General features: G+C 38.9%; 1 protein-coding gene across 1 annotated transcript in view; it reads left to right on the plus strand.

The window, feature by feature from the left end:
- The window catches only part of LOC104532112 (guanine nucleotide-binding protein G(I)/G(S)/G(O) subunit gamma-4), a 7068-nt gene extending 586 nt beyond the window's left edge, over positions 1 to 6482 (plus strand). The window contains exon 3 of the mRNA XM_010177221.2: positions 6354 to 6482. Coding sequence (XP_010175523.1) covers positions 6354 to 6482 — 129 coding nt within the window. The remainder of the gene's footprint in view (positions 1 to 6353) is intronic.
- The last annotated feature ends 6166 nt before the right edge of the window (positions 6483 to 12648 follow it).

The raw sequence follows: 12648 nt of genomic DNA on the forward strand, positions 1-12648 counted from the left end.
GTTCTTCTCATTTAAGAACCAGAATAAGTCTTTAAGATATTGCAATACTTTTGAATAAGGATGAGACGAGCTGAATTGCTTTGCTTTGTTTTGTTTTAGCATAGACGTTGTTGCACAAAAAATATGTATGACTGCAATGTTCAATTATGATTCTTCACACTTGATAGCCTGTTGTACGTGAAGATTTAGTTTTATCGTGCCTCTAAATGTATGTGGATTAAATATTTTAACTACAGGCACTACTAAACAGAGGTTCTCAACATTTTTAACCAGAAAGCCCTATGGATTATTCTTCCCTGTCATTCTGCCTTTGACTAAGCTAAAATTTTGTGAATAAATCAAGCACCTAAAACTTTCTGTGACATGATTAGTTTTTAAGAAAGCAATGCTCATCTCTTTTGCTCTCTCTCTGCCTCTGAAAATAGGGAATAATTGTTTGAATGAGAAAGTCCAGCCAGTACCAGTAAGAAAACTTTAGTGATGGGAAGACTAGAAAAAGGAATGCATTTAAAGAATCAGTTTTTCTGCAAACAAGCGTAAATGAGTTGCTACACACTGTAACAGTTTGTAACCGAGGCTGCAAACTCAGTAAGACATTTTAGAAATGTTGTATATTAAATTCTTCATGTAGTCTTAACTCAGTCTGTTTGTCCGTCCATCCATCCTGTGTGCTGAAATTCTGCAGGTAGTCAGCATGGGGGCAATAGTAGATAACTGCAATTTTAAAATAGTATCAGATCATAAACTCACTAATTAGAAATATAATATTTATATTTCAAAATTATTAGTGCAATTCATATGGGTAGTCAGTCTTGCTTATATGAAAATATAAATTTCAGTTGCAGTTTTTAGCAATGTCTGGTAAGACCACTGAGTTTGCAAAACTGTGAGTTTCTGTCTTGTATAGTGTCTTGACAAATTCACCATGTAATAGCTGCCTCTTTGCAGGGACGAGGAAAGGTCTGCCTGTTCAGTGTTCAATGGGATCAGTCTCCTGATTCACGTTATATTGCAGCTGCACGAACAACAGACTGACAAGGAGGAACAGTTGTGCGTGAGTGGCAGAGGAAAGGGTTGGAAAAATATGGCCCAGTTTATTGGAATTTGAAATTGTTGATACTTAGTAGGTTGTCTTAAACTTGCTTTTATATAACTGTCACATGCCACATCATTAGCTCAGTTATGCAAATAGCTTCATTAGTTAGATGTATAACGTTCTTAATTACATATGTAAGAAAGGCATAGCTTATTTTTACAGTTAGTTTCATTAAAAAGAACACAGTTATTAGCAAGTGTGGCAGACCTAAAAAACAGATAGCTTGAAAGTGCAGTTATTTCACCTTTCAAAATAGCTTGGGTCCAAAAAGGCGCCAAGGAAAATCTGATGTGTTTCAGTATTCTGAGAGTTCCTGTACGAAAATAAGCCAAATACAATTTGCAAAATGTTTTTGTCTTGATTTCTAGAATTCCTTTGAACAAGTATGTGAGGGATTGTGAGAAGAGGTTCTGCGAGGGCTTTTTATTCCCTCAAGATCTGCTTTTCCTTTTAATCTCAAAATAGTTAAGTGTGTGTTTCAGTATTTCACTGTATAGCCAAATTTTACCAAGAGAATTTCCAGTCATTTCAACAGGAGATTTTGAGTTCTCAGATCATAACTGTAAAGGCAGAGAAATTAACTTATTTTGTTTTCTCTGGTGTTTTGCATCTGCTTAAACTAGTTAGACATTTAACAAAAGATCAGTGCTTTCCAAATAATTTAATAAACACTATTTTGCAGGTAGCTATAGCCAAGTGGTTATTCCCATAGTAGGCAAGACCACATTGTTAACATTAAAAAGGTGCCTGTGTTGTTGACTAGGGAAATCAGAAGTTTCAGCTCCTTTTTCTAGTACAGAGGCACTTTGTTTTCCATGCACAGTAGCTGCTGTAAACAGCAAGAGTTGGGTCTGCTCAGTTAAAATCTGGTAGTTCGAAGTATGTTGATAGTTGCCTGTTTCCCCACTGTGTTCTGGATTTTTCAACTGATTTAAAAACGAAGTCTTACAACCAGTCAGAGCAGCAAGCAGTGCAGTGTTTTGAGGTTTCACAAAGACAACTCACTGTTGAAGTGTGAAAGAAACAGGACAACTAAAAAGGGAGGATGAAGTTACTGGTGTATTGGCCAGTAGCTGGAAGGAATATTACTGTGGTGGGTTTTTGTAAACCGTAAGAATCCCAGAAGGATCGTAAATAGAACCTGCCTTACTTCCCCATATTGGTGCTTTATCACAGTCATCCCCAGAATAAAGCACTATTTAATCTTCTCTTTACAAGCAGAAAAGCAAGGAGTCCTCTGACATTTAAGAATCTTGGTGTATCAGTTATTATTCCATTTTCTTTCTTGTTAAGAAGGTAGAAAATATTCCTAACTGGTTCTGAATAGTGTTGGGAGATAAGTGGCGAGATTGCCAATAAATGTGTGTGAATCTCTTTGTTTTAGATGTAAGGATAAGCAGAGTGGGTGTTGTAGCAAGGATGGTAATTAGTCACTATCCATGACAAGACAGATGACGTAGTAATTGCAGCATTTTGCCCTGTCATTGAAGCTTATAATTATTAGTGCAGCTAAGAGGATTATGTTCTAACTTTGGCTGTTTTCATCACCTCTATTATTCTGAAATATAATGGTAAAATTCCTCAGTCCTCCTGAGACTAATTCTTTAAAGTATCAGGGTTGAGTGTTTTGTTGTTTGGGTTTTTTTTTTTTTCCTTTTAGTAATTTGACAACCTGATGTATTTTTCACTACACAGTATAAAAATAATTGTATAAAATGTGAGATCGGTGTGATACCTGCATACTCCATCCCCTCTATCTATGCACTTGAAAAGATTAAAACAAATGAAATGTTAACTTTCAGTTAGAATTCATCAATCAAACTGGAGTCTGATAGTTTTTTTTTCCTTGAGCCATTTCTGCAATATGTATAAATTACTTTGAATCTGCAGACCAAGCTGTATTGCGTAGGAGAGCTGAAATGATAAATTTGTTAGCTTAATTTGAATATTCAAATTGCATGCATTTATTTTCATTCTTGATAAAAGCTATTCTGAAGCTGTACATCAGCATTCAGCTACAAATAAACCTAAAGGTGAGTACAAGCTGTGATGGAGTGGCCTTCATTTAATTTCCTCCGTGACACAAGTAGGATGATCAGCATGTTATTTGTATAGGAACAAACCACAGTATTGGTCATTAGGCAACCTCTGATGCTGCCAGACGCTAAAGCAACCGCCTCTGCTGCAGCCTTAATGCCATGCTCAATGCAGAGGTCTTCCGCTGCTCCTGTTCTCAGTGACAGCACTGAGCAGGAAACTTGCTGGAGGCAACATTGCATTTTGCTCTTTTTTTGGCCACAGGTCTGACTTTGCCAGCGCTGCTCATAGCCACGGGAACCAATGTTTCCATTGCTCCTGGAATGTGATCAGCTCACTTAACTCCCCTTCGTAAATGGGCATCATTCCACTGCGCAGGCCTGAGCTACTCCGGTTTCAGGGAAAAAATGGCCATAATTCTGGTTTATAACCACTGCAATCCCAGTGGGGGGCTTTCTCCTCCCCAAACGTTTTATGCTTTTAAAGGATGAAGGTGCATGGCCTAGTACAAGTTAGTTTGTAACAGTGTGTTGAAATGTGGCCATCTTCCTCATGTTCCTTGGTTCCTTGTTGCAAGTTTGTTTTCTACTAAATCATACTAACTACTATGGTTTGTCTAAAAGCAAACTAATTTGTGATTTAAACACTGGGATGTTAAAGAAAATGCTTGCTCTGCTTCATGATGTTTGGCATTCCTACAAGCATTAGCAAACAAGTTAGATACAAAAATTTGTTGTGCTTTTGCTAGTGAAAATCCTTTTTATTGATATATGATGTCAAAGCACAGTAATATTTACAGAAACGGTTAGAAAATGATATTACTGGGTTTATCCCTTCTAAGAATGATGATTGAAATTGTACTTCTCTTCCATCAAATTAAAAGCAATATACACGGGCTGATGCTGCTTATCCGTATGTGGAGCAGACAAGGTAGTTATGGGAAGGTTGATCTGTTGAAGTCCAGTGTTGTGTTCTCTGCTCCTGTAGAGTCAGTCTACTTAAAAAGATTGTTGGTTTCACGAATAAAATAACTTATTCATTACCTTGATAACTGAAGATGAAGTGTGCTGGGCATCTTTAGTAAACCCCATCTCTGAGACCTGGAGAATTAAACTAGCTCCCCATTAGATTTTACTGCAGTAACGCTTATTATGACATAGCACTGAAAACGTCATTGAGCTTCTTGTGGGCACCTGTGGCTCTGAGTTTGACTTGCTCTGTTTGAATGCAGGAGTTCAGGACCAGCTAATAAATTAATTAGAGCATAGAACTGCCTTAGTTTAAGACATGCAGCTGAGCTTGAAGGACAATAGAAAAGTGAAAATGTGTATGTTAAATGATTATGAATGTACTGGTGATTGTACTTTTCCAAAATGCTGTGGTGGTACATTCCTCCTAACATTACTGGAAACATGCTAACCTCTTCAGTGGATGCATTCTATGCTAGTTTATAGTTTGCTGAGGTACAGCATAGGCTGTTAGCAAAGAAAAGTACATTTTCTGTCTTTTGATCTTTTTTGGGGCTTGATAGGCATTTCATAGTCCATCTAAATTGTGCCTCTCTCTGGAGAATCTGCTTTTTAAAAATTAATGAGTAAAATTAAATGAAAATTGGGAATATGATAGGATTCCTAATTTTTCTGTTTGTTAATTACAGTTATAGCTCTCTACTCTAGAGAGTGCCCTCACACCCTAAGCCACATTCTTTTGTCATTGCTTAGCAAGTATCTAATGGGAGTGTGTCTGAAAATAATTACAGTCCTTTCATGGTACTTGAAGTCCTTCTTTTCCACACATTTTTGTTTGACCCTCTTCTCTTTTGAGAAGCACTGGTCCTTCTGAGTATCTCTGCTGATTTGCTTAGTTTAGTGCTCGGTCTTCTGCTTTGCATTGGCTCAACATTCTGTTGCTCACATGTAGTGTCTCTGCCCACCCTTTTGTCTTACAGGCAAATTCAAAGAAAGGCAAACTAACTTTAAGTAATCTAATCACCTATGCTTCCTCTGCTAGGAGGATAATCTATACTGGGATGCCAACCATAGGTACTTTATGGGTTTAAGCATTCTACAAAGGCATGTTTTAGTGTATATTTAAAAAATAAAAAGTAATTTTTTTTCCTCCAGAAGTTAATTTAAATTTCATGCAAATCCTGATCCAACACCCACGGACTTCATACGTCTAACCTGGAGCCTACCAGAGGCTGGACTCATGCCAAAGCAAGCAGGGTGTGGGGAAGCTAAAGCTAACGGTGATGGCACACCTGCTAGAAAAATACCAGAAATGAAATTTGATTTCCTCTTCACTATAGTTGTGCAAACACGTTGACCTCAGTGTCATGCTGACCTCCCTGTTTGCCTTGGGAGGAGCTGTCATGGTGCTCAGAGAAAAGGCTTTTTTGTAAAGAGTTCCTATCTCATTTTCTCAACTCTAACATAATATTGAAAACACAATAATTAAACAAAGCAAAGCACTACAGATAGTTGTAGGTATCTTGCTAAGTGAGCAAAACAAAAATATTTTGTATATACATTCTAAATTCCTGAAAAGATAAATGAGTGGCCTGATGTCACCAACATTCTTATGGCACAAAGCTGCAAAGGTTACAAGGTATCAGCTTTAGCTGAAATGGTTTAATATTTCATTTTTCATTTCATGCAAAGTATCTTGTGTGCTAACACACTTCTTACATTTCTGTCGGACTTTTCAGTATGGTAAACCAGCGTTCTAAATTTGGAGACTTTAGTATTGTTCATTTTAGAAGTATAAAAACATTAAGATAGAAAATATTAAGGTAATGCTCAAGTTTAAATTAATACTATGAATAAAGTACTACTTATAATAACTTATTAACCAGAAGATATTAGTCTGAGGTAATTAAAAAGAGCAATATTTAGCTTAAATGAGAGCTATGACACATGATGATCAAGTTTTGCTCCTGATTTATTATTTATTTTTAATCCCATGGTCATGTGCCTAAAGAACTTTTTGTTTGTTTTGCATCCAGAGGAGCAAAGGGTGGAGAGATGTTTGTGGAAAACCTTCCAAGCAATGACTGGGAATAACAGCTGAAGCACGCAGCCTCTACAGAAACACGCGCTTCAAAGAGAACCCCCACTGCTTATGGGATTATTGCTCCATTATCATATGTTATATGAAGAATATTTATGCAATGCAGATTGATTCGGAATTGTTACACTAGTTCTCTCTTCTCTTCTATTAGGTATCCAAGGCTGCAGCAGATCTATTGGCATATTGTGATGCTCATATTGGAGAAGATCCCCTTATTATTCCAGTGCCTGCATCTGAAAATCCCTTTAGGGAGAAGAAACTCTTTTGTACTATCCTTTGAGTCAGTTTTCAATTAAAAATGCCTTCTGCTAAAATTTATCAGTGTTGCATGCTTTTAGTTTCAGCATTTTTTCTTCAGATGTCAATACTTAACTCTGTAACTACAATATTTTTAGGAGGTAGTGCATTTTCTGGTTAAAAAAAAAAAATCCTAAAAAATTCAAGGCAATCCTTATCTTTCAGACCAATGTACAAGTTTAATTTCAGTTCTTCATAAAGATTCTTTTGGTCTTATCGAGTGCAGTATCAAATTGTAGATATCTTTGCTAGTCATAGATTTTTCTGAGACCTAAATGAGTTATACCAATTCTGAAGCTACATTAACATTCTTACTTTCTTTGGAAGGTGAATTTAATTCATTTGCCTTTACTAATTTATATCTAAAAGAAGTAGTGTGATCGTTCCTCAAGTAGCACTATGTAGGATGAAATGTCGGTGATTTACGATGTTTGGAATGATCAGTCTTACACAGTCAGTGGTGTTTATAAATACGTTTTGTGAAGACTGTAATAAACTTTACTACACAAACAGTTTTAGTAAAGCAACATTGTAAGTGCAAGCAAAATGAAGATGTATAGTTACACACCAGGACTGTATCAATAAAACTGTAGAAAACCATGGCTGCTTCGATCTTATTTTGAATGATAATGATTTAAATTATTTTAGAAAGTAAATTGAACTGTAATATATCAGCTGTTCCTGAGGGTCTTGGTGGAAGGTGTAAATTCTGCCCTGATCAGTACAGGGAGAGGAATTGAGGAATTACATTTTCTTAAGCAGCTGTCTACATGCTTTTGCCCATGAGAGCAAGACTTTATGAGGATGAAGAGTAGTGGTAAATGAATCTTGTTTTAGAACATGCAGCGAGACCAGTGTGCCATCAACAGCTGTTACGTTTATATTTTTTAAAGCCACAGATCAGTCATGAGATAAGTTACCAGCAAGTAATCTGTGGAGGTTCTAGGAGGTTTTTTGATTTGGCTTTGTTTGAAGTACAGCAAGAAAGGAAAAGAATGAGGTATGGAATATGACTGATCTGTCTTCTTCCTTAAGTAAAATTAAGCTCAATCAAGGCATCTGATGGAAACAACTGTTAGATTATTGACTTTGGTTTGGGTTTTTTTAATTCTCTCAAAAAAAGCCAAAGCTCTTCTCTGGTCTGATACATTAGAAGAGTTCCCTCACTGCAGTGTTTGATATGTACAGTGTGTCAGTGTACTGGAAATGTCACTCCTGGGAAATGCCTGTGAAGTCAGCCCTGCACATAAGGCAGGAGACAGTTTTGTTGGCCTGCACTAGTCTGACAGAGTCCAGGCTCTGAACAGCCACCCATAGCGCAGGATGCTTCCTCCGCCCAGACTTGTAGTCCGTGAGCATCCTAAATACCTGCAGGGCAAAGACTAGCTGAGGAACCGAGGGCCTTGGGATATATTTCAGTGCTGAATTTAGATGCTGAAAAAGGGCAGTTTGGTGAATGAAGCCGTTTGCATTTAGCCCAAAGTGCATTTGGGCTCCAGCCCATTTTTAGCGGTTTCCACTGATGTTGTGTTGTTTTGTGCAGTGGAAATACAGGATGTCTGCGTTGTACAGGTTTTGTTTTCTTTGCCAGCCAACTCGGATAGTGTGCTGCACCCAAGTGCATTCAGCTGCCGCTCTTGTCACACGAGACAGGTGGCTTTGGGCTGTGGTTCTGCTGCAGACCTGCTCATTCACCACATCTGCCTAACAAGGACCCTCCGTGTTAATTTACTTCTTGTAATATTATTGCAAAACCCCAATATTCCTTCTAACCAGTAAGCTTTTGGGTTGTCTTTAATTTAAAGGTTTGGGTTTTAATTTGGCAGCTGAAGACATCAGTAGTCTAGTAGGCAGAGGTGCTTCTCAGTACCTGTTCTGAAAAGCAGATCATGTCTTGGCTAGGTTTGTCCTTGGTTCCTATTTCAAAGTTTCCAGCTTAAGATTCCCATTCCTAACTTTTAACAAGAATATTTCTTAATGTGTGGTGTGTTCAGCTTTATTTTAGGAGGTAGAGAAATAGGCTTTAGCTAACTTGAGTAGCTATTTTATGGACAGTGAAATAAAAATGGCTTTCTGAAAATATTTGTTTAAACGAAGCACTAAATTGCTTAATAAGGTTCTTTAGGGAATCCTTCCTACACTGTACATGCTTTGGTAACTGCTCTGATCACCATGGCAACATTTTCATTTGTCCTTCCGCATGTATGGTTTTAGCTGGAACAGCGAGGCAGGGGAATATAGGGCATAGAGCTTTATTCTCAACGGCTTTGTAACAGCTCGCATTCGTGGCTCATCATTAACATTCCCATCTAAAATAACAAAATTGCCACAGCTTATTACAGTATTGCAAACAGCTTGCTTCCTGTTTCCAATTATCATTTGCATCTGAGGTCCTGAGACTCAAACATTCCACAGTGGTTTTGAGCATCCATAGTTATAAGAGCTGCATTTACAAAGGGCCAGTATTATTATTCAGAAGAGAGGAATGTCATGGGTTTGGTCCTAAGGATTTTATCCAAAAGTTTGCTTCAAGTAGTTGTGAATGTGTTGGACCTCTTATGTTTTTAATAGCTGGCTCCCATATTTGTGGCTTCTTTTATCAGTTAATCAGGTAAAAAAAAATACTGTGTCTATTAAGATGTTTTCATGCCTCTAGTTTTAAAAAAGAAAACACATGGAATACCATAAATTGCCTATTTATTTTAGCAGATGTCTGTAATGTATCTGAAGAAGTCACACTGTATAAGCATAACTCCTTAGTGGAAAACAGGACAGCTTTCTCTAATATAATTTGGCCTTATTTACCTGTTCCTTGAATGAATATATACTACTGACAAATTGCTAATTTGGGGGAGGAAGGGGGGAGAAAGGAGGGCAGGGGGTGTCACATCCTGGACTCCTGCCTGTAAAGTTTTCCTGTAGCAGGAGAGGGGGAAACATGATTCAGATTCACTGATTCTCTTGGTTAGAATAAGGTGTGCACAACACACCTTGTCCGTGGGCAAACAGAGACTTTTCTTTCATTACTAGGCTTGTCAGTAAGTAGCTAGGTAACAGAAATGCTTAATATTTTCCACGCATGTGAAATGTAGGCCTTGCATTGCTGACTGGAAGAAAGTAAAAGAGTGAGAGAGAGAAAGAATAGGACAGAGATCACCGGTCCAGGATCCAGCGTTGGTCCAGCCAACGGGGGAGTTCTCTGGTCTGTAGGAGCACCTGTACAGAGGTTGTTTCTTCTTATTCTTTCTTTTTTTCTCCCACATTCTGGCACTTGCCTTCCTCTTTTATATCTGCCATTCTTGGGAGTGTTTGAGACATTTACTGGAAAGGCTCAGAGGGTCTCCACCCCCTGTTCCCTAATCAGGTTCCTTCTCCTGCCATAGTCTGCATCCATGAGCAAACAGTCCTTTGTCCCAGGGGATTACAAGTGAGCCATTGTGCCAGAACTATCTGTTCAGATTGTTTGTTCTTCCAGTTGGTCTCCTTCAGGGGGAGACCTGGAAGATCAATTCAAAACAGTTGTAACAGCTTTGGATCACATAAGAATGAATGCCTTTTGTTCAAGAACACCATCAAAACATTGACTCTCTGAAGAGAATGGCATAATCTAGTTGGTTTTTTTTTATGCCATCTTGATCCACGAATCAACATTTAAAAGAATGTCCTTTCCTCCCATCCCTCCAAACCATAAAATGTCTTTGTCATTATATTTTTTTACTGCTTTGACCTTTAGGGTGGTGTGGATAATCTGCTAACTAATTGATAGTTGAGCTTCATGCTCAAACATCTTGCCTCAAACTCATCACAAAAATATCTGAAAATTCTTGGACGTTTTTCTAAAAATAAATACATATTATATCATGAACTGTAGCATGATTTAAAAAAAAAAAATGCCCTGCAAAATGCGGCTTTGTCTCACAGTGAGGTTTCCTGTAGGCTGAAGCAGTAAGTTTGTATTTTCATCGAGCTGCCTGATTTGATTCCCAGTGACTTCAATGAGAACAAGACCAGGCCTGTTACCCTCCTAGCCTGTACCCTTCTCTCGCCGTTTTATTTCATATGCCATTAAGCTTGTCGCTTTGTATTTCAGGCCCAGAAAATAATGCATGCTCCCTGCTAGCAGTGTGCATTGAGGCTGTCATCTCACGGAATGATGACTTCAGAACAGAAGTTGGATGCAAGGAGTTTTTGACATATTATTAGCAATCCTTTCTTCATACCCTAGTGCTTGCTGCTCTGCTGCAATGAGACCTCCTGATGGTGGATTAATGGTAAATTATAATGTATCAGTAGCACTTGTGGGGTCGGCTGTTTCGCATTCCTCAGAATAATCTCCTTGGTTTACCTTGAATTTAAAATGTTATCATTTCAGTACTAAGAACTGTTTCCCTCCTGTCTTTTATGTACCAATTTCCCCTTCTTTGCTTCCTACACTGTATGAAATTAGTAGCAGGATGCTTGGCTGGTGCTGATAGGCAAGGTTTTTAAACTAGCCTCTACAAAATTATAGTTGAAGGAGGGGAGAAAATGGAGGGAAGTTTAAATTAAGCTATTCTAGGTCACACCATAGGTTAGAATAAATTCAAACTTTGCTGTCAGTGACACAAAGGTAAATATAGGAGTTGTTGCCAACTCGGAAGGACACTGTAACAAAGCGTGTGGAAGGGGCTAATGGAACAATGTCTATTTTTGCAGTGACTTACAATAGGATCAGCTCCAGCAGAAGGAAAGAACACTTAAGAATAGTCTGTAAAGTGCTTATTAAATTTATTTGGAAATTTAATGTAGCAGTCATTTATCCAGTTGTATTTCTGATATCAAAAGAGTAATAAAAAAGGTACTTTGGGAAGACCTGATTATATAGTTTTTCTTATCTCTTCACTGTATAGATTAAAAGGTCTGTATACATAATTTAGAAAATGTCATAGTTAATGGTTTTCCTTTGGGGCTGCATCAGAATCTGGATTTATTTCTTCAAGGACACTGAAGAAAACTTGGAGGAGGAGTAGTCCCTAAGGAATAGAGGTTTCTTGTACTGAAAACTAATAATACTTAAAGTCAATAGACTGACTTAAATAGTATTGTAATGTGTGAAAAATAGTGGGCAAAATTACCAGAATAAGGGCTGTATAAAATGTTACAGGCACCTGCATATTTAAGGAGAATGGTATTTGCAACAAATATTGTACATTTGCTCCTCTCATCATCTGGGAGAAGACCAGGTTCAAGACCATCTGAGGAACCTGAAGGTGCACAAGTCCATGGGACTCGATGAGGTGCATCCACGGGTCCTGAGAGAACGTTCCCACAGGCTGGAAAAGGGGTAACATAGCCCCAGGGAAGATCTGGGGAACTACAGGCTGGTCAGTCTCACCTCAGTGCCTGGCAAGGTCATGGAGCAAATCCTCCTGGAAACTATGCTAAGGCACATGGAAAATGAGGAGGCGATTGGTTACAGGCAACAGGGCTTCACCAAGGGCAAATCATGCCTGACCAATTTGGTGGCCTTTTATGGTGGAGTTACAGCATTGGTGGATAAAGGAAGAGCAACTGATGTCATCTACATGGACTTGTGCAAGGCATTTGACACTGCTCCATACGACATCCTTGTCTCTAAGTTGGAGAGGCGTGGACTAGATGGATGGACTACTCAGTGGATAAGGAACTGTCTGGATGGTCACACTCAAAGAGTTGCAGTCAATGGCTTGATATCCAGGTAGAGACCGGTGACGAAAGGTGTCCTTCAGGGGCTGGTACTGGGACCAGCGCTGCTTAACATCTTTGTCGGTGACATAGACAGTGGCATTGAGTGCACCCTCAGCAAGTCTGTCAATGATACCAACCTGTGTGGTGCGGTTGACACGCTGGAGGGACAGGATGCCATCCAGAAGGACCTTGACAGGCTTGAGAGGTGGGCCGGTGCTAACCTCATGAAGTTCAACAAGGCCAAGTGCAAGGTCCTGCACCTGGGGTGGGGCAACCCCAGGCACAAATACAGGCTGGGAAGAGAATGGATTGAGGGCAGCCCTGAGGAGAAGGACTTGGGAGTGGTGGTGAATGAGAAGCTCAACAGGAGCCGGCAATGTGCACTTGCAGCCCAGAAGGCCAATAACCGTATCCTGGGCTGCATCAAGAGAAGCGTGTCCAGC

The sequence above is a fragment of the Antrostomus carolinensis genome, unplaced genomic scaffold (genome assembly GCF_000700745.2).
Source record: "Antrostomus carolinensis isolate BGI_N321 unplaced genomic scaffold, ASM70074v2 scaffold5061, whole genome shotgun sequence".
NCBI lineage: Eukaryota > Metazoa > Chordata > Aves > Caprimulgiformes > Caprimulgidae > Antrostomus > Antrostomus carolinensis.